At 42.1% G+C, this 26154-nt stretch overlaps 2 protein-coding genes across 3 annotated transcripts; one reads left to right on the top strand and one right to left on the bottom strand.

The window, feature by feature from the left end:
• The first annotated feature begins 968 nt into the window (after positions 1–968).
• LOC110066331 (uncharacterized) lies at positions 969–20873 on the top strand. Of its 2 annotated transcripts, none has more exons than XM_020773552.2 (26): positions 969–1761; positions 2083–2392; positions 2605–2781; positions 3190–3267; positions 3514–3750; positions 4535–4602; positions 4814–4955; positions 5688–5818; positions 6291–6395; positions 6524–6594; positions 6852–6927; positions 7083–7152; positions 7443–7528; positions 7797–8021; positions 8191–8389; positions 8800–8873; positions 9274–9345; positions 9461–9589; positions 10912–10941; positions 11542–15474; positions 15795–16331; positions 16638–16787; positions 17246–17437; positions 18438–18630; positions 19127–19281; positions 19797–20873. In XM_020773552.2, exons 1-26 carry the CDS (start codon positions 1234–1236, stop codon positions 20223–20225), a joined length of 8397 nt encoding a protein of 2798 aa, XP_020629211.2. In that variant the 5' UTR covers positions 969–1233; the 3' UTR covers positions 20226–20873. The 2 variants fall into 2 exon arrangements, with proteins under 2 accessions (XP_020629211.2, XP_020629210.2); XM_020773551.2 differs by having other exon boundaries at positions 970–1770.
• Positions 20870–26099, bottom strand: LOC110066333 (uncharacterized). The gene is made up of 6 exons (XM_020773555.2): positions 25962–26099; positions 24803–24963; positions 24114–24217; positions 23878–24030; positions 22372–22424; positions 20870–21813 (listed from the first exon to the last, which is right to left on the bottom strand). The coding sequence occupies exons 1-6, from the start codon at positions 26043–26045 to the stop codon at positions 21694–21696; spliced, it is 675 nt and encodes a 224-aa protein (XP_020629214.1). The 5' UTR covers positions 26046–26099; the 3' UTR covers positions 20870–21693.
• Between the last annotated feature and the right edge of the window lie 55 nt (positions 26100–26154).

Below are 26154 nucleotides of genomic sequence, written 5' to 3'. Positions count from 1 at the left end.
CCTGCTACGTATACCTACCCAATTTTTTTTATATTGAGTGGACCAAAACATCATTAAGTATCATGGTGTTGGCTCACCGGCTCGAGCAGGCAAAACTTAAGTTATCGGGAGGCTCGAAAAATCGAGGGTTCGAGAAATGGGGATTCCACTGTAAGTTACTTTTCATCCCTTCAAAACCCGAAGCTCGTTTCTTAGTAAACGTTATGTTCAAGAGCGGGGAAATAACAACCAATGAACTAGGCTTACGATTATTGTGTCGTTGGAACAATTGAAATCTACTGTTTCACCGAAAACTGTTCCGTAACAATAAATGGCGTTAACCTCCCGAAAATAAGCCTGGGATTATCAGTCTGTTACAATCTTGAAACTCAGTGGACTCAAGACTATATAGGGTCTAAATAGGATTGCGCACCACCCGCGGTAACCTCAATATCAGGCCATTCTTAGCAAGAGCGTAGGGGAAGGGGGGAATTGCCCGGGTGCTACCTCCTCCTAGCCCCCGAGTAAGAGGAGCCTGGTACTCAGTCTACTCAGGCTAACACCAGGGGGCATCTAACGGATAAATTATGGCTTTAACTCCCTCCGATTTTCTTACAATTATAACCTGGAACTTTTGTAATATCAAAAATTTAATGCCGGCTGTTTTCGGAGTCATAAAAATGTCCAGTCGTCGTTTTGGTTATCGAAAATGGTCAGCTATGATTTTCGGAAGGTTTTCGGGAAATAGAAAAAAATGCTAATAATTTCGAGAGGACTCAAGGTTCCCTAGAATGACCGAACAGATAAAAGTTTTATAGCACAGTCTAAAATTAATTTAGCTACACTGGTTTGAATAATCAATCCAGTTACAATAATTCGCCAAAAAGGCCAAATAAGAAGCACTTGGAAGATCTTGGAAATGTGGCACCGTCGGCGCCGCACGAGGAGGGAAGCTGGGAACCAGGCGAGGAGAAATTTGAAGTCGTTACTTCCTGTAGTTTCTGATTGGTTTATTGCGAATAAAAGACTGTTTGTGATTGGTCAACTTTGCACGCCCGGTATTTTCAATCGGAGTTCGATCGATTCCAGTTACATTTCACTGTCAAACATCTGAACTCGGTGCTCAACTCGAGAAGATGTAGCGACATTTCCTTGCAAGAAAATACCATCGGCCTAGCATAACACCGTGGACTGAAGCAAGACCGTCTTTCTGTTAGAGTCCAGTATCGAACGAAGTAGAACCTTGTTTACACCATGTTAGAACCGAGGTTAACGCCGAGCAAAGAAAACTGTCAACTCGTCAACAAGGTTCATTCGAAACGTGCTCAATGGTACAGTCCTTGCAAGAATTCTCCTAAAATACCTCTTTCTCCAGAGCCTGATGCACCGACTCTTAAACTAACTCACTTCGCCACCATTCCTAAGATATCATTTGGAACTGTGAATGTTGGAAGCAGTAAAACAGAGACATTCGTCGTATTAAATCCACATCCGATGAGTCAAACGTTGGAGATAGTAAAATGTCCAACGGATAGAGGTTTTACGTTAGATCTCAATGACACTGGCAGCAGCGAGAATTGCCAACCGAATTTTGTCTCGATCCCACCAAAGGATGAGATGTACTTTTCTGTTAAATGGGAGCCAAAAGAGAGTGGCAACTTTCGTGAGATTATTCGATTCAAATGGGAGAATTCTCCTTGTCTTCAAGTTGTGGTGTTTGGGGCAGCTTTAGGGCCAAAGAAAGCGAGATCTGCGCCCAAAAGTAACTTCAAGAAATCCCAGGTAATTAAGGTAAGATCAGGTGATGACATGCAGGGCTTGATTAACCGTAAAAACGGACTTTTAAATAGCTATGGAAAGATTTTATGTACCTATCAATGTTACAAAGTAGGGGGGAGGGTGGGAATTTGACATTTTTAAGGAAGCCAGAGTCAAATTCCCCACCCCTGGGCACCTAGTATATATCAAATTCCTGTCCCTTGGATAACTCATTTCTGTCAGAGAAGCGATGGTCTTTATGTGTGTTGTCTACCCATCAAGATGGCTTCCAAAACCATCATTAGGACTAGTCCTGCCAACTAAGGGGGTTTACCTTGATTTCAGAAAAATCCCAAAGCTGTACTCCAACCAAGTCAAGCTCTAAATACTTGTCATGTTCAGGCAAGTGGCATCACAGTGTTTGAGGACATCAACACACAGGTATTTGCTTCCAAGAATGTGCCTGTGGAACATCCATCTGAAGTGGATTTGTGCCGTGACACCTATCTTGTCACAAATGGTGCAAAACGCCAGCCAAATTGCAAGGCCAAAGTAAAACCATCAACTCCAAAAGTTTCAAAGCTGATAAGCAAGCCCATTACTGGAAAAACAAAGAAAACAGTGGTATCAAAGAAGAAAGTTTCTCCTATTTCAGGTAACTGTTACTTAGAGATACTGAGAATACAAGTAATATATTATCAACTAATACAGTAAAATTAAAGAAAACAATGGGATGTGCGGTGTCCAATGGTTAGCACACTGGACCCGGGTTTAAGTCCTGGCTGGGGCTTTAATGCATTTTTGCTTTTATAAATCAAATGTATGATATCTTTCAAAATTAAGTATTTTTTCTTGTGTTCATTCAAGGAACATTGAAAATGAAGCCTAAGCCAAAGGTGAAGTTAAAAGTTGCAGCAAAAGGAATACCACAGAGAAAACTGCAACTGGTTAAAACTCCCAGGACCAACCTTCCACGACATCCGATGCCTTTTGCAGCAAAAAACATGTACTATGACGAGCGGTGGATTGAAAAACAAGAAGAAGGTATAGAATTCAGAGTCAGTTGACAAGTTTGGTATCAGGTGAAAGGTCATCAGGCTGCATTCCTTGGACTTCAGTTGGGCACCACTCAAATACAATCAAAATTTAATAACAACATATTATCACATATCTTAATAGAATAAAAGATTTCATCGGTAGAAAAAAGGGCAGACATGTTTGTTGGTGTGGTTAGAATAAAAATTTTGGTTTATTTTTATGTGCCTGTACTTGAGTGAGATTAAAACAACCAGGTCTTGATACTGATTAGATTTTGTTATTTGAGAGTGTGTTGTTCACAAGAATAAATGCTAGCTACTATAAAGTTGGGGCCAATATTTATATGTACTTTATCTTCAAGTTAGAATGCGGATGTTGTTTCATTTAATGACTGACTTGTTATTTGTCTGTTAGGTTTCACCAAATGGCTGAACTTTGTCCTAACTCCACCTGATGCAACAGATTCTGGCACTCAAGCTGAATATGATAAAGGTAAGATGTGATATATGCTGTTGAAAAGAATGCAGGAGTTTCATTAACGGCTGGGCATCAGGAAAATTGACTGGTTAAGAGGACGATTTTGACAACCTGGTTTGACCATCAAGAGGGAACTTTTTCTTACATTAGAAGTTCATCTCAAATAGTTTTCCCTACTTTTGAAAACCAGTCGCACTTAACTGCTGATAACATAATGAAACCCCTGAGAATGTGCAAATGTTTATAATATTTCCACAATAGGAAATGTCATCCTTGGAGGAACTAAGGCCATAAAGAAGTCCCAACCTTTGGCTCCCACAAGAGAGGTCCTCTCCTTCAGGACCTATACTGCTAGACGTAAGATGGCCCATTTACGAAGATCTGCTTGTCTGCTGTATCAGTCAGAACCCCTAGGGCATGTCATTTGCAAGATAGAAGCTGAAGTGGAAAATGGACGGCTAGCTATTAGACCTGACAAAAAGCTACATGCTGATTTAGGTTAGTCATGCTACTGTATTTATGTGCATTTTTATTATTTTAAGGTGCATGAAGGTAAATAAAAATTATATTCATGACTATTGTACTAATGTTGTGTTTTGACGTCTGAGGGTCCTCACCTCTAGCAGCTTTAGAAAACAAACTGTCCAATTTCTGTCAGACAAACCTTCTATCCTAAGGAGAATGAAACTTGTGAATAACAACAAGGAGCTGTTTTCTATTTCCATCAGCATGCCTTGAAATTTGATCTTGTGATGATTACGATTATCCTTCAGCATGGCTCACCATAGATAAATAATTTGAGACTTTTATTCACCTGCCGAAAATGAAATACATGAGATGCTGGGACAGGAAATTTACTGGTGACCACCATACTCTCAAGTTGACATTTTTTCTGCTCGGCACTCCCATATGTACAATACTGATAGTAACTTGATGATGGGTATATAAATTTGTAAGTAGACAGGGTTGTCATAGACATTCACTCCGCTTCAGACAGTGAAGGGCCAGAGCAGAGTGCCTGCATATGGAGGTGTCTGTATCACAGGGGCAGAGTTTATATCAATTCTTGTTTCTCTGGGACCAAGTGAGCTGTCAGTAATTTAGAGATGTACGTATTGTGGAGGTGTCTCCAAGAAGAGGTTCAACCATACACAAGTCATTTAACAACATTAATCCAGGACAGGTGCTCCAGCCTGTGGTGGGTTGTTTTGTCACTTGAAAGAATTTTAAAGCAAAAAAATCTTACAACTTATACAAACTCTTAGTAAACTATTTGTTTCAGGAATCAAACAGCAGGTTATTGACATGATCCTCTCTTATAACACATTGTGGCTGAGAATTGGACTGGAGGTAAGCTATCCAGTGTAATGGCAAATTAAACTATCTGAATTTGCAGAAAAAAAAGTCATGTTTCCTTGATCAACTTTACCAAGGTTCTGCCAAGATCTTGTACTATCCTCCTTTGTTTGACATTAGAAGCTGATTGTAAGCTGGGACAAGAAGCTCTACTGCATGTTCTGTAAAGGTTCATTCACGATTGCTCTTACTCACTGTTTTTCAGACCATATATGGTGAAATTTTACCCATTTACTCCAATAATGACGTAGCAGGTTTGACGCATTTCCTCAGTAGTCGATTACTTGGTAACCCGGATATTGCTAGGGCGTTTGCTCATCCACAGGTCCCAGGACTGTGCCGGGAAGGTAAACGAATTTTATATTTCATTTATCGTTTCATAAAATCTAGGCTTTTTGTTACTCACACTCCCTGTTGTATATCTGGGAGCCTCCCCTCCCTCTCCCCCTCGCGATTGAGGTGCCCTTACTCTCTGGTGACTTGACCAACTTGCTTTCCACACACCACGATATCTCACAAGTTCCAGTTTGCTTCGGGCGCTGATGAAAATTTACACAGTCGAAAGACTGATAGTCAAAATTAGCCCGAAAGCAGAGTGCAAGACGTTACTTCCTATTTTGCCGCAGATGTATTTATTTTTTGATTCCGATTTACAATATAAACTTGAAATACTACAACATGGAACAGCTAAGATAAGTTGTCTTCTTGTTTCTTTGCCATTACTGCGGATTTGAAAGTGTTATGCGTCTGAAAAGTACTGCACCAAAGAATCTCCTCCAGCCAGGAATCTTGCTTCTTCGCTAGTTCATTGAGCACTACCCATAGCATAAACATGTACACCATTATTAAAAACTGCATCATTGGATAATGCAGTTTAAGAGTTTTCATTGCGTACTTTCATGGCGTACAGGACCGTGTTCCCAAGGCAGGTTACTGCGCCTCTCTGGAAACGTGCGACCTTGTGAAATTAATCACAAAATTAAAACAAACAATGCAACAGAACGGATTTTCTCGAATGATTTTGATAAAACGAAAAAATTATACCTAAGCTACTTTCACCGTTTAACTCCTGCTCACAGGTTATGTAGAACAGCTGGGCAAGTTTACTCTAAAGAAGTTTCTTTTGTTGGTGTTGTTCTTGGATCGCGCTAAGTTGACTCGGCTTATCGATCACAACCCATGCCTCTTCAACAAAGATGCGTCTTTCAAGGTTTGTACGTGAAGTTTATACGCAAAGTAATGTCCAAAGTTCCAAAAAGTTAGTGAAAGGAGAGGACACTTTCTTTAGAAGTCGTGCTAACATAGCTAATCCAGTTTATGAACACGTTTTGAGCTGTTTGGGTATTAATAAATTTTGAGAAAACTGTCGCGGGTAAGAGGGTACGAACTCCCGTGTAGACAATACTAATGAGAGCATTAAGAAAAGAAGTGTTCTAAAACTTCTACGTAGTAAGTAAAAGATGTCTCCCGGAGTGCTTAGTGAGCTATTTTCCCACTACAACACCGCGGAGATCAATATAGTAAATCTCATTGGTGTTACTTTCGTGGAACTGCAAAAATCATAACCGCTTAACAATCCGAGACCCTAGACTGATTGTGAAACGTGAACTTTTGTTTATATGTAAGTTTACTTGCATAGTTCATAGAGATGTTGAACCGCAACGTTTCATTTTATTTCGTAGTCAAGTCGCAGTCTTCTACTAACGTTCTCTCGTGAGTACCTCAAAGGAGAAGGAGACGTTACGAAGCACTTGAGCTTTCTGGGGTACTCGGTTACGCATTCTCAGGTAAGGAACTCATTCCACTGGTCTTGAGTTTTGATGTTGAAAAACGGAACATTTACATTCAGGACTTTATTCGATCTCTCTGATACAGTACTTGACTGCAACACTCCTTTCATATTATTTCCCTTCAGAGAGCAATTGATGAGGTTGATTATGCCGTGAAGAACATCGCCATAGATCTCCGAGATGGTCTGCGCTTAACGTGAGTGCCTACCTCTACCTTTTTAACTCTCTAGGTTTGGCTGACACTTTAGATGCTTCCAGTTCTCCAGTGTTTAAAAAGACGCAAAATGTGATGGGAAAATAACATGTTATGGCCTAACTTTCACTTGTCCTCGCTAAGTGACTTGAATGGAGGACGTCTAAAATTCTGCAAGCCAAAAGTTTAATCAATTCGTTATTTTGATATCAAAGTTCATTTAGCTGAATACTGACCAGGCAATCTGTTTTAATGCGCAGACGCGTGGCGGAGCTTTTGACTCAAGATTGGCAGTTATCGGCAAGTCTCCGTGTTCCAGCCATCTCCAGATTACAGGTGAATGAACCGTCGAGTTGTGTTATAGCTGAGAGAGAGATAAGCCACAGAAAAGGGAAGAGATCTTCATTTCGTTAATACAAGTCTCCGTGTTACAATGTGTTACTTACAATGTGTGTAGACTAAGCTGACGCTTCCTATTTCTTCTCTTACAGAAAATACACAACGTCGACGTCTTCATAAACGCGTTGAAAGAAAGAGGTGTTCTTGTCGGAGGAGTTAAATGTAAGATAAGTGGTTCTTATCAACGAGAAATACTTCCATCTGTGTATGGAGTGCAGTGCGCTACGCATTTCGATAATCTCAAAGTTCGCCCCAGTAAATGTACACTTGTCTGTCTTCGATGCGCCCACGCGAGCGTTCAGCTCGACTTACGCACGGTTGAGGACGCATGGGTTCGTCGTATTTTCCCCTTCGTGCGTGTCTCACCCTCCTTGTTCGGGACACGTGCTCTTTGTACGGCAAATCAACTATCCTTCCGTGTGTAACGTAAGTGTTTATACCTTATTTATCAGGTGGGGTTATTGACGCGCGCCATGTTGTGGATGGACACAGAGAGAAAACACTCGCTTTACTGTGGCAGATTATTTTTCATTTCCAGGTAAGATATGATGATGCAGAAGTTTCAAACGTAACTTGGTATTACGGCTGACTCATTCGTGCCAGAAGCGTTAGGGCGAATGTATTGTGCGCGCCCTAAAAAAGAATTGTAAAAAGTTCCGAATATCTTTCAGTTACACGCCCGGCTTTCCCTTCTTGAGGAATAAATTTATAAAAGCCTTGATTGCGATGCCGTTTGATGACTAGAAGAAGACTGAACAGTCAACTTTGTCATTGACCATACAACTTCTTTCACAAACTTGTCACAGGTCAATGTGCTTCTTAGCGAAAAACTGCTAAAGGAGGAAATAGCTCACTTGGAGAGTACCAGGCTTCTCCGCGTTCAGTTAACTGCTGCAGACAACTGGGCCGACGGAGACAATACAGATTTCGCGGGGAAACGCCGTGACTCGTCAGACCTGTATTTCCAGTCAGATCGGCTGCGCTTGCTCTTCAAATGGTGTAAGATAGTCTGCAGACTGTACGGTTTGAAGGTAAGAATGCGAATTCATTTAATAACACGTCTAAAGAAAAACCATTGGAATTCCAGAACCGAGAACGCAAAAAAGAGAAAAGAAGTAGATAAACCCATGGGTGGGAAATATAATATCTTATCTTGCTTTCAAGTGTCTAACCATTGTTTGAATCCCTTTATCATTTCAGATCGAGAATTTCACTGTCTCCTTCTCGGACGGTCGTGCACTCTGCTACCTACTTCACCATTATCACCCTTCACTACTCCCCCGGTCACTTGTCAAAGAACAAACAAGTCTGACCTGCAATCCGGGGGTACACGACACGAGTGACAGCGAGGGGGAAGAAGGAATGAATGTGAAATCGTGGACGGCGACATTTAGCCCAGGTAAGCAGGCGCATCATTTCCAAAATCCCATTTTCGATTTTATTTGTGGCACGAAAAGACTTCAGAAAGAGTGACGAATCTTAGCAAGTGAGCCAAAGCAACAGTTGCCTCCAAACATCACAGTGTCCTTTTGTCATGTTTTATTTCTCATCCAAGCTTGATCCGAGGTTATATTCATGCCTTCAGCAGTGCCGTCGGTTATCTACCATTATTCCTTAGAAGAATTCCGTAGCGTTTCTCATTCTTATCCGTTAGCCATAAGAAAACGTTATGTTAACGAAAACCATGAGATCAGACAATCGATTCTCGGAGATAAAATGTATTCTCCAGTATTCCTAGCTGTTCTTAAAGACATATATTGAAACTTTGTGCAACACTTAATTATTAGGTTCTCTTACCCTTCCTTTCAGGTTCTGGAACGAACGTACTTCTAGAGGAATTGAAAAACAACGAGCGCGAGAATTTCCGCACAATGGCGGAGAAGGTGAGAGACAGTTTGTGCATGTTGGTGTTTTCCATGGCTGTATCAAATGGTAAGGTAAAGGTAAAGTCTGCATACGAACCAAGAGGCTCATCAAGCCGGCGCTTATCTCCGGTTTCTGTAGCATGAAGCGACTAGGAGTATTTCTACTCCCCCCTGGATGGGATGCAGGGGAAGTCCATCGCAGGGCTACCCACAACATTAAATTTGCCGGTACCCATTTATACACCTGAGTGGAGAGAGGCACTGTGAGAGTAAAGTGTCTTGCCAAAGAACACAACACAATGTCCCCGGCCAGGGCTCGAACCCGGACAGCTCGATCCGGAGACGAGCGCATTAACCGTGAGGCCATCGCGCTCCCGTATCGAATTGTTCTCATTATTCCTTCACCTGTTTATCTCAGGTACAAGAACTGGGTGGTGTTCCCTTGATGACAAAGGCCTCGGACATGTCTTACACAATTCCCGACGAGAAGGTAAATAAAAGCATTACATATCCTTTTCCAAAGATTCTTGACGTCCGTCCGTCCGCTCATAAAAACTGTTCATGCTTTTGCCACTCTAACTCAAGACGCGATTTGTTCATTTCAGGTTGTTATTACTTATGTGGCGTATCTCTGCGCGCGTTTGTTAGATCTTCGCGAGGAAACGAAGGCCGCGCGCTGCATTCAGATGGCCTGGAGACGACATCGACTTAGAAGGCAACTGGAGAGGAAAAAGGTTCGTCAAATTGAAAAACTTTGGTTTAGAAAAAAGCTTCGAGGACAACATCAGTTAATAATTTCCTGAACGCTAAATCAATGTTTAAAATTACCTTAGTTAAATTGATTGCCAAGGACTAGAATCTGAATTCGATCGTTCACAACACTGAACACTGCCCAGTGACGTCAAAAATATTAGTGTCAAGATCAATCATCTTTCTTGTTTCTCCGCCTTTTTTGGAATTATCCCCGATTGAAAGGCTATTTTGTCCGACATAAAAATGACCCAGTATGATTTTGTTGTGTCCTTTACAATTCATGATGGGCTTACCTTACCTGAATGATTAACAACTTAATCAAAACTATAACGAAATTCTCGAACGTGATTGGCTATCAGCAGCCCGATTTGAGCATTAACTGGACAGTGTACGCGTCATGCTTGTAATTGGACAGTACGCGTCATTTTGCGCGCGCTGTTGCGGTACACATTGTTGAGTAAACTGCTGTTTTTCAGCATTCATAACGACGTTTACTCGTTCAGCGCTCAATCGATGGTTTGTTCGTTTCTCGAATTTTGTCATAGTTTTGATTAATTGGTAACAGGGCTTCGCGTCGTCCAATTCAGTCCGTAATCATACTCGTGATTAACAAATCGGACTCGGAATCGGAATCGGAATCGGTCGTCCGAGTTTGTTAATCACTCGTATGATTACAGACCGAATTGGACTCCACTCAGTCCTATTACCATTATTAATTCACACGCCACGAGCGCGCGCTAAGTAATAAAATGAACAGTGATAGGGCAGATGCTATAGCTTTGCCTGGATTTGGACGTACGGTGACCCCTAGTTTTTCTTTTGATGGATCATTTTCTCCACCGATTTCTTACGTTTAGCGGAAAAATGAAGAAAATCTATCGATTTAGAAGTTTGAATTTTTTGCAAAATGCACCATCGAATTCCGTTCTTTTTAGCTCTTCGTTTATTTGTGCGGCGGTTTGAAGTTTCAAACATCTCTTATAATGTAAAGGGTTAAGTTTTGTGAAAACGTTGGAAACGTTTGCAATTATTAACGCAACGGATTCACTTATACAAAATTTTACTAGGATAGTTTGTCTCCGTCGATTCATCTTTGATATTTTGAGCTAAAAACCCAGGAGCTCAGGCTAATTTACGCGCGTCAAATTTCAAAATCAGACTAGTTTTCCAGTTTTTTTTTTTCATTTCTGAAATAAGTAATCCATTATCTGTCCCCGGTAGAAGTTTGAAGAAAATCTATCGGGTAGAACATTTCGCGCGAACGTCCTTAATCAGTTGTATCCACTCCTTTTTTTTCTCACAGAACGTTGCACGGATAGTAGTTTTCATTCAGGTAAGAAATGGTAAGAATATCAACTGTAGCGAAACCTTGTGTGTTACGGTAGTAGTAACTCTTTTAGTGCTTTACTTAATGCTGTAAAACTGGAGCAAGACACAAGTTTCTTGTAAACAAAGTTACCTTTCAATCTTAAGTAGGTTTCATAAGTACCTTCGCTCGTACAGCACAGAACACCAAGATCAAATATCAAGTTAATAGACGAAGGGAGAGCAAGTTTTTGCTATTTTCTCTAAGACACTTTCCCTTCATGTTTTTCACATGAACTTAGTTTAATGGCGTTAGCTACCACGAGTCTTTTGTAGCTCAGTGGTAGAGCTTCTGGACCACTAACCACAACGTGTTAGGCTGGCTTCTATATAGAGAAGTCGCCTTTCATTTTCTGAGTACATCTGTATCACTCACAGAAAAATCATCTTTCTTGTCCATGCGTAACTCATTATAACGCTCCTTTTATAGCTTCAGTGCTGATATGTAGTAATTTTATCAAACCTAGACTATTTTCCTTTAGATTTCCATGAGTGAAATTGTCTTTTGGGTTTTCGAAGTCGTACCCATGGTAGTAACCGTTTAACTTCATAATTCCTCCTTTTACAGGCACAAGCCAGATCCGCTATGGCACACCGTAGATTTCAAGCCGTAAGGAAATCCGCTGTCCTCATTCAGTCTGTGTACCGTGGTCACCTATTTCGCAAACAACTTCGCGATCGTCACCAAGCCGCTCGGTGCATCCAGACTCACTACCGGGCCTTTAGAAAAGGCCGAGAGGTCCTGGACTGGTACAGAAACTTCCGTCAAACTGTTGTGCGACTACAGGCTATCGTTTTGGCCAATCAGAAAAAACGACACGTAAAAAGAAACCAAGCTGCGACGATAGTGCAGGCTGCTTGGAGAGGATACGTGGCAAGAAGACGGTTTGTTGAGCAACGCGCGGCTTGTGTTAAAATTCAAGCTTTCACCAGAGGAGCCAAAGAACGGAGGAGATTTTTGCGGCTTCAAAGGGCGACTTTGCTAATTCAGCAAATCTACGGAGCAACGATGTTAGGGAGAAGAGATAGGGCACGATATCTTCAGCTGAGGAAATGTGTGATTGCGCTACAGTCGTTCTTCAGGGGTAAACGTGATCGCCGCGTCGTAAGGCAAATTCGAGCGGCAATTAAAATCCAAAGTCACGTGCGCGCATGGCAAAACCGTGCGAGATTCGTTTTGCTGAAACGTGCGACTATCAAGATACAAGCTCACACTAGGATGTGTCAAGCACAAAGAAGGTTTGCTGTTATGAAAAACGCCACGAGAAGACTACAGGCTTACTTCAAAGCGGCTTTCCTTGGACGGCAGCAAAGGCACAAGTATGAGACTCAAAAGGCTGCTTGTGTCAAGATCCAATCTTTTGTCAGATGTTACTTGCAGAGGAGCGCATTTTTAAAGAGAAGAGAAGCTGCTGTACTGATTCAGTCGCTCGTGAGAAAGAATGTCGCTCAGAGAAGATACCTCAAGCTTGTAGCATCCACTGTGACGATCCAGAGAAAATTCAGGGCGTTGCTGCGTACAAAAACTGCTCGGCAGAAGTTTAAACAGACCAAACTATCTATCGTGATGATTCAATCGCGCTATAGAGGTTACAGATGCCGGAAGCACTTAATGCGGGTCAAACAGGCCACTGTTACCCTTCAAACGCACACACGCCGTTGTCTATCGAGAAACAAGTTCTTGGCTTTAAAACACGCTTCAAGCGTCATCCAAACTCGCTATCGCGCTCTGATGCAAGGCCGTCACCAGAACATGGATTATCAACGCATTCGTCTTGCCATTGTTCGTCTTCAAGCCATAGTCAGGGGAAACATTGTCCGCAAACACCTTCTTGTACAGTACACATCGGCCATCATGATTCAAGCTTCGTTCCGCCAGTATTCTGCTACGAAAAGATACCGTCAGATGAAGCACTCAGCTATTGTAATACAGCAGCACTTTCGCTCCGTCTTGCTGACTCGTTCACACGTTTCACAGTACCAGCGGATACGCTCGTGTGCCATGCGCATTCAGGCGCATTACAGAGGGTATCGTGCGAGACAGTCCTACAACATTCTTAAGGCGGCTGTTGTCTTGCAGTCTGCTGTTCGTGGTTGGAAAGTCAGGAAAGATCTTAAACGTCTGCACTTCGCTGCGGTGCTGATTCAAACATCTTACAGAAGCCACGTGGCCAAAACGAAGTACCGATCTTTAAGGCAGGCTGCTATGGTTCTACAACTTCACTATCGTTCCCTCTTACTTGCCCGTCAGGAGCGTTCCAATTTTAAACACCTGAAGCAAGCAGCCATAAAGATTCAATCTTCTTTTCGTGGTTATCAAGCAAGAAAACGGGTAGAACGTCTACGGGCTACCAAGAAAATCCAGGCGACCTATCGAGGATACCTCGCCAGAAAATCCTATAATATTTCCCGCAAGTGCATCGTTCGCGTTCAAGCGCTAGCTCGTGGGTATTTGGCGAGAAAACACTTTCACGATCTCAAGAAAGCCACTATTATGCTCCAGAGGCGGTACCGTGCCCGCGTGATTGGCATGCGTCAATACGTGCATTACCACGTTCAACGCGGGGCGTGCATCGTTGCACAAGCGGCAGGGCGTAGCTACCTCTGTCGTAAGAGATACCTAGAAATGAAGAACGCAGCCATAGTTCTTCAACAGAGGTACAGAGCTATGCACGACTCTAGAAGACAACGGGAACGTTTCCTTGCTTTGAGAAGTGCTGCCATTCGTCTCCAGGCTTGTGTACGTGGTTGGCTCGACAGAAAATTGGCCAGAAGACTTCGAGCAGTGAGGCTGATCCAAGCGACGTGTAAGATGCAAAAGGCAAGGAAGGAGTACCTCGCTATTAGGAGAGCTATCGTCAAAGTGCAAGCTCAAACGCGCATGCTTCAACACCGAAGGAGATTCACCAATTTGAAGAATTCAGCGCTGGTGATCCAGCGGAGGTTTAGGGCGACAATACTTTGTAAGCGTGATCAGCTGGTGTTTCACTTTATGAGAGGCGCCGTTATTACATTACAGATGGCAGTTAGAGGATACCTTGTACGAGCGAGACTGCGCAGGATGCGCAATGCCGCTGTCAAGATTCAGGCTTGTGTTCGCGGGTTTCTGGCGTGGAAGCAGTATGAAGCTACTAAAAGAGCTGTACTTGTCTTACAACTTCGATGCCGCGCCTGGCTTCTTGGCCGAGCAGTAGCCCGGAACTACAATGCGCTGAAGTCCTCTACTCTTATAATCCAATCCGCCTTCCGTGGTTACACATGTCGCTCCAAATACCTCGCCCAGAAATCGTCTGCAGTAATTATCCAGGCAGCAGCGAGGCGGCATATTGCGCGACGAGTCTATCTGAACCTTCGGGTCGCCGCTTTAGTCATTCAACAGCGATTCCGAACTAGGCGAGAGATGCAAGAGGCGAGACAGAGTTATCTGGCGCAGAGGAAGGCTTGCATTATGTTGCAGACCGAGATAAGAGCATGGTGTTGCCGAAGACAGTACAACGCAATCAGATCAGCAGCCATCACCGTCCAACAACACCGCAGAGCTTGCATCAGGACCCGTGTTCAAAGAACAGAATTCTTGCGCTTGAAGAACGCCACCATTGTTTTGCAGTCCTACTGGAAAATGTCCTTGGCCAGAAGTGAGTACGAAAGAACTAGGAAAGCCGCCATTCAGATACAGGCTGTGGCGCGCATGTGGAAGTTGGTCATGGCTTACCATAAGCTGAAGAAAACTGCCTCTGCATTACAGACGAGATACAGAGCTAATACGCTTTGCAAACGACAACGCGAGTGTTACCAGACAATGCGTAAAAGCGCCACTGTCATACAGGCGCGCTTCCGTGGTTTCAAAGCAAGACAGCGCGTTCGTGAGATGTTGGAGGAGAATCAGAGAAGGCATGCAGCAGCACTAAAAGTTCAGCGGTATTACCGTGGATTTCGGCTCATGGAGGAAACCTACTTTGCGTATCACGGGATCCGCGGTGCCATCATTACTTTGCAGTCTGCGTGTCGCATGTACGCTGCGCAGAAGTTCGTTCGCAAGCTTAGAGCTGTTATCAGGATACAGGCGAACTTTCGACGAAAAGTTACGCGGAGAATGTTCCTTGGTGTAAGAGAAGTCGTGTGCAGATTACAAGCAACGGTTCGTCGCAATCAAGTAAGAAAGCGATTTGTAAGAAAACGAGAAGCAGTTGTTACCATTCAACAATGGTACAGAGCTCAAGTGACAATGAAGAAGATCAATGAAGAATATCACTGTTTTAGACATGCCACAATCCTTATTCAGTCCCACTTTAGACGTCATTGTCAGCGACAGGCATATCTTCGTGTTAGACAGACCGTAGTGCTGGCTCAGTCCATGGTACGCATGCGTCGACAAAGGACGAAATTTCTTAGAAAACGCTCGGCGGCGGTCGTCATTCAAGGTCGGTATCGAGCGTACATGTTGGGGAAAGCGGTCCGCCAGAGATGCCAACTGATGCAATGGGCAGCAACTAGAATTCAGGTATCGTCCCTTCCTGTAATCAACAGTAAGAAGTGTAGAAAAAAGTTTTTATTAGTTTTCAATATCATTTTAGGGCTAAGCAGTTGTGACCATAGATTAGGATTCGATGCCCCTTGGGGCTCCCGGACGCTACTTGTATTTTGTGCTGAAAAGGTCCGGTGAGCGAGTTTGATTTCTGGGGACAAAGTTTATGCTTTGTAGTTTCATTCGAAGTCTCCAAATGTTCAAACTTTAACCCTGGAGCTAAATGGATTGTGCAAAGTTCTGGTTTGTAGAACACCTTGTCTAAAGGTAGCCTTTGTTTTTCCTTTAATTCACAGAGCTGTTACCGAGGGAGCAAAGCTAGAGGTAAAGTGAAGAAACTAAAGGCTGCCATACTTATCCAGACCAACGTTAGAGCAATGATACAAAGACGGGCTTACTGCCGTGCGAAACAACTGGTGATCGTACTGCAAGCAACGGCAAGGGCACGACGGTGTCAGAAGAATTACCGTGAATTCAAACACGCTACAATCCTTCTGCAAAGAAAAGTCCGAGCAAACTTTGCCTCTCGGAAGATGAGGGAAGAATTTCTGGCGTCTAAGCACGCAGCTGTTAAGCTTCAATCATGTTATCGCGGCTGGAAGGCTCGCTGTGTTGTTTGTCAAATCAGAGCGGCGATTCTGATCCAGAGATGGTTCCGAAGCAATGTAGCAGGAAGAAGAGCTCGCGAGGAATACCGCAATCTCAAGGAAGCTGCTATTATCTTACAGGCCGCTTACCGCGGGCACTGCGGGCGTGTAATCGCGAGTGACGTACGTGCTGCGCGCATCATACAGGCGGCAGTCAGGGGATTCATCACCAGGAAAAGGATTGAAGTAAGACATTGCTTTTTACACTAGTTAAGCTTTCTTGCCCTTTGTAACTAGCATAATAAAGGAAATGAGGGTCTTAAGACCTGTAGTACTATGAACCGCGTATTCAGAATTCGGTTCCTCCTCGGAAAAGGCATCCTTCCATGAATATGGAAGAAATGATGGGATAGCTTTGTAAAAAGCCCACTTCTTCGTTACTACATCGCTCTTTTATTTGCCATTTGGTTAATATTTTAAACGCCTACTGGATTCTTCATAGAATTTGCTCATGGTGATAGTGTCTAGCAAGACTAAACATTGTTTTTTCAGCGTCAGAGAGCGGAGCGCCTGGTACACTTAAACAAGTTTGCATCAGCAGTGCATCATCATTTGAACGTCATCAGAATTCAGCGATATTACCGCCGAGCACGTGCGATGGCTTTGGCGAAAGCCCGAATGGATGCTGTACTCCTTATCCAGGTAGAAGTCCCCCGGCACAAAACTGTGAAATCGTTTTAAGAAAATTTTTCGCCTGATTTGATTTGTCTAGGAGGCGGTGCATTCTTGTTCCTATGTCAACCCCCGACAGACCTCAATTTATCTTTTCTTAGTTAACGAGGGCCAACAGTAACGCGCAACATTTTACCGAATGCAGAATAAAGAGATAGAGCTTACTGCACTACCAGTTATTTGAGCCAATCATTGTCGAGTACGAAACTGTCACATGTCAAATTGCTCAGGTTGTGTTGTTGTTTCTCTACAATGTGGTTAGTTTTCAAAGTTAGCCTAAACTTTATCCAACGATTACTAAGTTTACGCCGACAATGTTCCAAAGCGTTCATAAAGGTAATCGACGTATAATTAGGACAGTATAGTATTGCTGCCATATTTGTTAAGTAAGGACAGTGGTCTCAAAATTTTCTTTCTTTTCTCCTTAGTATTGGTGGCGCAGTGTTCTTGAACGTCAGCGGTTTACCAGGCTTCGCTCTGCTGTTATTGTCTTACAAAGAGCAACGCGAAAGAAACTGGAGACGAAGCACAAAAGAGCAGCTAAGATCCAGGCCCTTTTCAGGGGAGTCATGGCTAGGAAGCTCTTGAGAAAACTACAGGAATCTGCACTACGAATTCAGGTTCGAAAACAGGCTTGGTGTTAATGTTGTTGAAACATTGCGGCCTATCTTTTCCCGGGGTATGCAATCGATGGAAATCGATAATCGAAAAACCAATCGATCAATCGATATCAATCGATAAAGTTAGTTAATTGGTATCGATTACTATAGGTCAATGAATGATCAATCGATAACCACACAAAAACTGTTCATCCATTGCTTATCGATTGGCACAGCAACCTCGAACCTGTCCGATCATCCGCCATTTTTAGGAAGCCCAGGGGACGAAATTGGTAAAATAATTCCGACCCAGTCTTCTCAACGCGAAGAATATACCCCGTTGCACGTGTACTCGAATTACCCACTTGCCCGTCATTGCCTTTCCGTGTCATTATATATGTCTACGCAAGAAGTCCGGCAAGAGGCTTTACTGAATAAGGTGCATCGCCAAAGGCTATCATCCTTGCCGTTTTGAGGTGAACGTCCGTGAAGTGTTTCTGACAAGAAGGGGGGAGAACGCGGAAACGCGTTTAAAGTTGTTAACCAGGCAAGGCAAGGACGGGAACAAACTTTTGAGTTGTCAAAAGAAGACGAATACCTGTGGACGGGACGTTGAAGAGAAAGAAAAGAGTCTTGCTCTCCTATTAACGTTCAAAGGATTAAAATGAAATGTGTTTACAATTACTGCGTACAAAGATGGGATACTTATGCGCCGATTCCTTCAATCTGCAACCAATCGATTCCAATCGATATCAGTTTATCTATCGATGGTTATTGAAGATCGATACCAATCGATAACCACACGAATCTTTGGTATTGATTGATATCGATTGTCATCGATTATCGATTTGATCGATTGGATACCCCGGGCTCTTTTGGTATCTGGCAAACATTTTGAATACAACATTGAATAGCTCATTGTAATAAGCTAGAATACGGAAACTATTTAACACTCAACTTTTCCTCGACAAATTTTTGTTACTACTCATCGATGACTTATGTCTTTCGTTGGTATCACCAGGCCTTTTGGCGCGGTTACCGAGTCAGATGTGAGGTGTTCTCTCTCAAGGTTAAAAGAGCGCGCAAGCGCATCAAGTCGGCCAATGCTGCAGCAACTGAACCTATGAAGCTTTGTAACCGCACCAGATCTGCTCTGGACTTTCTGTTGCAGTGTAAGAACATCAGTAGAATAGTTGGAGCGCTTGTTAATCTGGGTAAGTTTAGACTAGACGAGTCCATTGAACCACACTGCCTTTCTGACTCGAATATTGCACGTTTTAGTGGGTTTCCTGGCCACACGAGAAAAGAGGAAATGATCAGTTTGATTCAACCGCTAAATTGTTGTTTAGATGTCTGTTCTATGGAGGACCCCCCGCACAGAAAGAGCCTTTAAGTTAACACATCGACCACATTTTTTTCGTGATCTACACTTTGAAAGACCGTGGAAATGATGTCCTCGATATACTGAAAACATTGTCATTAAATTATTAAGACTGATCGGCCCTCATTATTAGCTACCAGACAATAGTGACTCCTCCCCCTAAAAAGGTTGTGACCCTTCTAAAGTAGTGTTAGGAACAGGTTGCTAAATCAGAAAGAAATGGGGGTCTTTACTCTCGGAACATAACGGTATGCATCTTTTCCTCAAATCATATGCAATTTGCAACGCACAACAAAACAATATTTAGTTGCTTTTTTGTCTCCCCGCAGAGGTCGTCACTCGTCTATCAGAGGTGTGTTGTCAACAGGTAGTAAAAGATGGCGCGCTGCCTGTAATCTTCAAAGTTATTAAGAAGTGTAACCGCAGTTTACCGCACTTGGAGGTCATCAAGTACTCCATATCAATCCTCTTTAACGTTGGAAAGGTGAGCTGGATTTCGATTATTTTCATTCCGTTCTTCTGTTGGAGATACTAACTGAGCCTTCGTTTTCAATATTTAAAGACTTTTTTGTCTCCAAACAGTAGTGTATTCATTGATAAAGGCAAAATATACAAGCATGCACTGAGCACGAAGATGGTTCATATTTCCTGAAGCTACCGTGGAATACATGAAATACTAGTTGTCGCTCTTTTGGATTGTTTAGCGGTCAAGGAAATCACTCGATGCAACGATCGGGCACAACAATAAACCATATAGGAACACGGATGGTTAAGGATAGAGAAGATTAACACGGATTATAATCGACGAACTTGCGAAATTTTTATACTTTTTAAGATGCGCTAATCGTGAAGTAGCTCGTTCAAGACCTAGAATGCGTATTGACGGATGTGAACCATGATATGTGAGCGGTATCTGTCGGTTCCATTGGATTCATCTTTTGCGAACCCACAGGAACCCGCGAAAAGTTTCAAAGATTCATTTCTTTCTTTCTTCTCTAGTACCCATCCGTTTATCGAGCCGTTTACGAGGAACCGGATGCCATCGACACCTTGGTAGAGCTCCTGGCGAATTTCAGAGACAAAAGTGTTATCTTCTCCAAGACTTGCTGTCTTCTTGTATTGTTATGCCGGGACTCTTCCATCGCACGTGAAATTCTCAACATGAAAAAGATCGTGGAGGACATCAAAAGCGTACACAACATAGCTGAACGAAACCACAGACTGGAAACGAAGCGAAACATGATGAAATCCAAATCAGACAATACCATAAGTCAGTTAGCGCCACCCACGCCATGCAAGGCCACGCCTTATAAGGCGAGGAAATCCAACTCGCTCAAGTGGCAACGACGTTTGGACATGGTTCAGGATCCTTTGGAAGCTGTGCGACTGCTCGTGCGAGGACTGGGTCTTGTTGGGCACGACCAGTGAAAAGAAACATTCTTATAGCCTTAACGCTCTCTCTGTCGAGAGTTTTGAACTTTTTATCGACTTTTACAGATTTTTAGGCAAATACTTTTATACCGTTGTACAGTGTGTTTTGTGACAGTTTTCTTTATGTCGAGGAAAAGGTTGTTCTTCATATTCGTAAATGATGAACGGTGAGGTATTTCATGCCGTGAACAGCGGAATAACTTGTAATAAGGTTTACAAAATTTTTGTTCTATTCGCTTTAAACGTTTTAGGGACATAACAATCTTTAACAAAACGCACACTTAAGTATAGGCCGCTTCTGCACTCTTCCTTGTCTCATATATTTTATCGAGGAAAATATCTCAAGTTTTACAGACGTTTGTTTGTTAGTTTGAAATTCGAAATAGTGAAAAGAACAATTCGTTACCACGAATATAGCGTAAATAGAACAAGCTTCCCTAAGAAAAGGAAGACGGAAACATAATTTCAAGGATATTTCTGACAAGTAGTATTTTGCATTTAACGTGGTTAGTTACCATTTAGAGCTTCAAAAGTCGATTCCACTCACTCGCATGCTTTGAGTATTGTTCACAGTTAGTTCTACTTGTCATGTTTCTGTAAATACATGTACATTGAACAAGAGTAAATCGACATCAGCAGGATTAAGATTTGATTCATCGTTTATTTTCTCAGTCAACTTCCTCATCCTAAATTCTCAAATCTTCTTCATCCAGTGTTTGTTTCATGCAAGAGCCTCTTTTCTTCGCACATTTCTCATGTACGAGGAACTTTTCCACGTTTCTCAGTCGATGTTTTTGCATGAAAAAACACATGTTATCACGAGGGAATGATCTAAGAGAAAGATTCCCAGTGGTCTAGGAAAATTTTGTGAACACGTAGCCTGATTCTCAGACGGTCCAGGTCGCTCGCAGCCACGTACTCTCTCTCCGCGAGCGACCTGGACCGGAGAATCAGGTTACTGACGGAAAACAGGGCACTCGTACAATTTATCGCGTTTTCGCGTCCTGATGGCTCGTGGCAACATTCAGATGTTTCGTGAATTGTTCTTCAGCGGACCCACGGAGAAAAAAAAGTGGATGCTGTCTCGATCTGTAGTAATGCGTGACAACGTTTAACCTTAAATATATTTTTAAAAAAATGATAGTTGGAAGAGGCTTGTGGATGGGATAATCATTCTCCTAGATTACCGACTCTGTATGCTGTGGTAGTCGTTTACCACGGGCGAATTTCCTACTTTTTATTTGCAACACATCGTCTCTTCAAAATTTGTATCCCTCTTCCACATGGCAGACGTTTGCGTGACACAATCCTGTCAATCCATTTCTAGCCCTATGAAAAGCCTTGAAAGAGTTGAAGTAATCTCTGTAATCTCCCGGATGTAGTGTGAAATGAATGATGCACAACTCGGTCTCTCTTCAAAAGGAGGCAGACTTTGAACAGAGGCCGAGCAGTAGCCATTATCAGGCTATGTCTTGCTGGATTTCTTTGCTTTGGTTTCCTTGGGCTGTTTGATGTCCTTTTGCTTTATTAATTTTGGACCAGCACTTGCTTTTACTTTTTTCGTCGCTTTAGTCTCGTTTGTTTTCTGTTGGTGAGAGATGTAGCAATAAACATCAGTGAGAAATAACATAATAAGACTTGAAAGTTTACGATTTCAATAAAATAAAGTTAACTTAATTGATCGAGCAACGACACTGCCTGCGTAACGATTGGACTTGAAAATCTAGATTAGCACGCATTTGTTATACGCTTACTTAAGATTCTCGGATGAGGATGAGGAGAGAATCCCCAGCGCCTCGTCCCGCCTATCACACTTCGAGCCTCTCACAGTACTCAAATACTCCTATCCAATATCTTGTAAAAAGAAAATTTTGTAACCCGTGTGGTGTGCTTCTTCTTTTCACATCCGCTCGAGTTTGCGGAATACGATAATCAGAGAACAGGTATCAATTAACCTGAGAACCAGGCGCTAATTGAAGAAGGAGGGAAGGATATAAGGGTATGCTCTCCACACTCGGTTACTACACTCATGTCGCGTCAGTTAGACCAAGTAAGACAGATAAGGTTAGTCTAAGGTTCTTGACAATTGAGTAATTGAAAAGGGCTAACTGAAACTTTAAGTTCATGAAGGATCGTTCTTTACCTTGAGCGTCCTTTTTAAGCCATCTTCTTTTCTTTCATATGGATCCTCTTCATCTGATCACAAAACAGAGAATCAATCAAATCATGTTTGCGAGAAGCAGAGAGAACTTTTAACATCTCAAATTGTCGACTTGCTCAATCGCTCTTTGCTAGCACTCTTAAGTCGGGGGCACCTAAGGGATCGTTTCGGTAAATTATGCGTTTGAAAGGTTTTAATCCTCTCCGATTTTCTTACAATTGTAACCTGGAACTTCCGTGATATCAAAAATTTACCCCCTCTTGTTTTCGGAGTGATAAAATTGTCGCTTTGGCCACCACAAAAAGGTCAGCTCTGATTCTCGGAAAGACAAGAGGACCTAAGTTTTTCGGGAAATGGACAAAATAAGCCTCAATGCATTCGAGAGGACTAAAGTTCCCCCAGAATAACCAAACAGATAAAAATTTCATAGCGCAGCCTAAAATTAAGCTACAGAGCGTCAAAAGCACTCCAGATGGCCTTAAAAAGCGTTTTAAAGCATTTGAGAGAAAACCGTCGTTGGTTTCCCCTGGTAAAGTCAGAAACCAAATCAAAACCCTTACAATCTGTTATGGCATAACTCACATTTGACCACGCATTTTACGAAAAGAACTGCATAAATTAGAAACTACGTTCAAATACGTTTCATGCGAGGGAATTTGTTCAAAACTATACGAGACCAAGAATTCCCCCTAATCTTTATGAATTCTAATAAACGAATGCAGTTTCTTCCAAGAATTTCATAGCTTTCCATCATTTTAAAAGATTCAGCGGATCGGAGAGCCAAACTTGAAAACACAGGAATTGTCCATGTTGTATTCCTTTCCATCGTCATTTCCTCCGGGCTGGTTTCACTAGCGCATAAGCATTAGCATCAGCAACATCTAAAGAAGAACTTGAAAAAAGGGGCACATCTCCTTCCCCTCTCCCCTCTCCCCCCCCCCCCCCCCCACATCTGCTCGCTTGCTCAGTGCAAAATCACTCGTCCATGTCTGCCCTCGCTCAGAAATGCAAGCCAAGGGAAAAAGAACACAAGCCTCTCCTACAGAAAAATAATATTGATGAAGATGTCACGAGCTTGGATTGGAATCCATGAACTCTAACTAATGAGGTACGGAGAGACTTGTATTTACTACGTTCAGGTGTGGCACGCGTCTTGCATACTGCGGGGATCAGTGATGTCCGCGAAAGTAGGATGTGTGTGTGATACATAAGAGACTATAGGTGAGCTTCTTGTACGTCTTAGAACTCAGGTATAGTTTTGAGCTTCTCGTAATCATCGTAATTTTCGTTGATGATCAAAAGAAACAAATGGGCAAGTAACGGTAGAATAAAGACGACACCAAAACAGTAACAGCTGTAACAATGACAAGGAAGGAATGTCCTCTTAGGCAACTCTGAGGAGTTATAAGCGATGAAATCTCGAACGCAAAGACAACCAAAACAAATGGGAAAATGATATTGGAAAGAACTTTCAGCAAGTCTACGTACCTTCTGATGAGAATTCTCCTCCAGAATCATCTTCATCTTCCTCTTTTTTCTCGCTCTCTTCTTCCTCCTCAAGTTCCGATTCTGATTCCAGATCTGAGGGCACCCACATGTCTTCATCAGCTTCCTCAGCTTCCATGTTTAGTTTCTCATGATCTAACACAAGCAAAATTCACTTAACATTGCTTGACATTTTGAAAATCAAAATTTCCTTGACAAAAGCAAAAGTTATGCCTCACGTTTCTCCAGAGCTCTGCCGAAGTGCTTTCCCATGACATGTCTTTGAATGTGATGAGGAGCATTGTTAATGTATTTCTTGGTCAACTGGCAGTAAAGCTGATTCCTGTAAAGTTGTATGAGAACAATTCAACAAGTTACTTCGGGAAATGTAAAAAATACAAGGGCCTTGGTTTACAGAGGCAGTCTCTATTGAAACAGTATGTAACAGATGTGTTATTCTGAGGAGCAGCAAAAATTTGTTCATCATGCAGGCTTTTTTCATTTGCTCCTCATGAAGCTGGAGCTACCACAGAGTACAAACAACAACAACAGCAACAACAACTACTACACAAAGGACTCAGTGTACTTTCCAGTTTCTCTCTCTCTCTCTCTCTCTCTCTCTCTCTAAGATTTTATTGCGAAAGTTAACAGGTTTACATAGTTATATTTATTTACATAAAAGACATAAATTAATGTATTTGTATAGTCTCCAGCCAGCATTCCCATAGCTTTTTTTTATGCTCAAGTGACCATAAAATTTAACATTAAAACACAAACATGGTCTAAGAACTGGCAATCATGTTTTAAGTTATTCTTTAGTTGTCTTGTTATTCTAAAACTGAGGTTACATTACCAACGATACTGATGCAAAGGTGAAACAAAAAAATTCACAAAAGTTCTCAGTTAATCATTTTGATGTATCAGTTACCTATTCTTTTCACTTGGTACTAAGAATTCCTTGTATTCTTCATAGCCAGGGGATTTATCTGGAACTTCCTTCGTCAATCGTTGATACTTTTTTCCCTTTATGTAGTTTTCAAGGTCAGAGAGTCTTGCAGGTAACTCATGTCCAGTTAACTTACATTTGACCTAATATAGAATGGAAGTGAATAACTAGTGTTAGCTGAATAGGTTAAGAAGAAAAAAAAGTGAAATCTGGGAGATAGCCTATTTTACCATCTCGATCCTGAAAAAAACACAAAAATGTGTAAAATATTCCACAAACGCAAGAATCGATATCCGTTTTGAGCAAAATCAGAACTGATACAAATGACAAGTTTAAAGCAGTGAAGCTGAAAGCCATGAGTGTGGTTTGAGCTTCACAGTGTGAAGAGCCAGTTCAACTTGTAAGTTCTGGACAAACTGCGCTATAATTTCAAATTGCTCTACATGGTCATGGAGCTTACAAAAGTCTATCATGTCCCACTGAATAACTAAATAGGATTTTTTTTGTATTTCACAGCTATCTTGTCGTCTCACTGAAACTGAGCAGTGTGTGTACCAAAGGCATCAGACGTTGGGTGTCAATTGATGCCCTTGATCAACACTCAATTGACATCTTGACTGAAAATCAATCGATATCTCGATTGATACTCGGTTGACACTAGATTGACACTGGATTGACATCTCGATAGACCCTCGATTGACACCTGATAGACAGTTAGTCGATAGTTGGCAGAGTGTCCACCAACTCATATGTATCTAAAGCTGTAAGACACTTAAATAAAGTTTTTTATTAGTAGTATTATTATTATTGATCGACATTCGACGCTTGCGGATGCCTTCAGCAAACATGATCCGCTCTTTCGTGTTAAAAGTTCCCTCTTTAATATTTATCTTCAGTCTTTAGTTACATATCTTGAAGATGATGATTATTCTTGTCTCAACTTCTGCATACTGGAAGTCTAATAACAAGTTCAATGGCACCACTCATTCGCTAAGAATGAAATAGTAAACGCTAGAAATTAAACAAACAAACGCATGTCGCTGATACCCACAAGCGTGCGAAGGAAAATGGCAAACCTATCAGAAGTCAGTCCGAATTTAACAGAAATGTTAAAACTCATCTTTGAAAACACTTTGCATACCTTTTCTCTGTTCTGGTCATCTTTGTAAAGTTCAAAATGACGATGCTTTGTCAGGAACTTTTTCAGAGACCTTCCGTCCGCCATCTTGCCATTTGCCTCGACCCCATGCTGAGGTACGCATTTTTTTTAGGGGAGTGGTAGAAGAGGTAGTGCGTGGTACGGCCGATAAGTAACACATTTCTGTTTCTTGCGC

The sequence above is a fragment of the Orbicella faveolata genome, unplaced genomic scaffold, assembly GCF_042242905.1.
Source record: "Orbicella faveolata isolate gen_17 unplaced genomic scaffold, um_ofav_v1 contig_36, whole genome shotgun sequence".
In the NCBI taxonomy this organism is placed as follows: Eukaryota; Metazoa; Cnidaria; class Anthozoa; order Scleractinia; family Merulinidae; genus Orbicella; species Orbicella faveolata.
The sequence above is the reverse complement of the archived record's forward strand: the minus strand, read 5'-3'. Positions and strand labels throughout refer to the sequence as shown.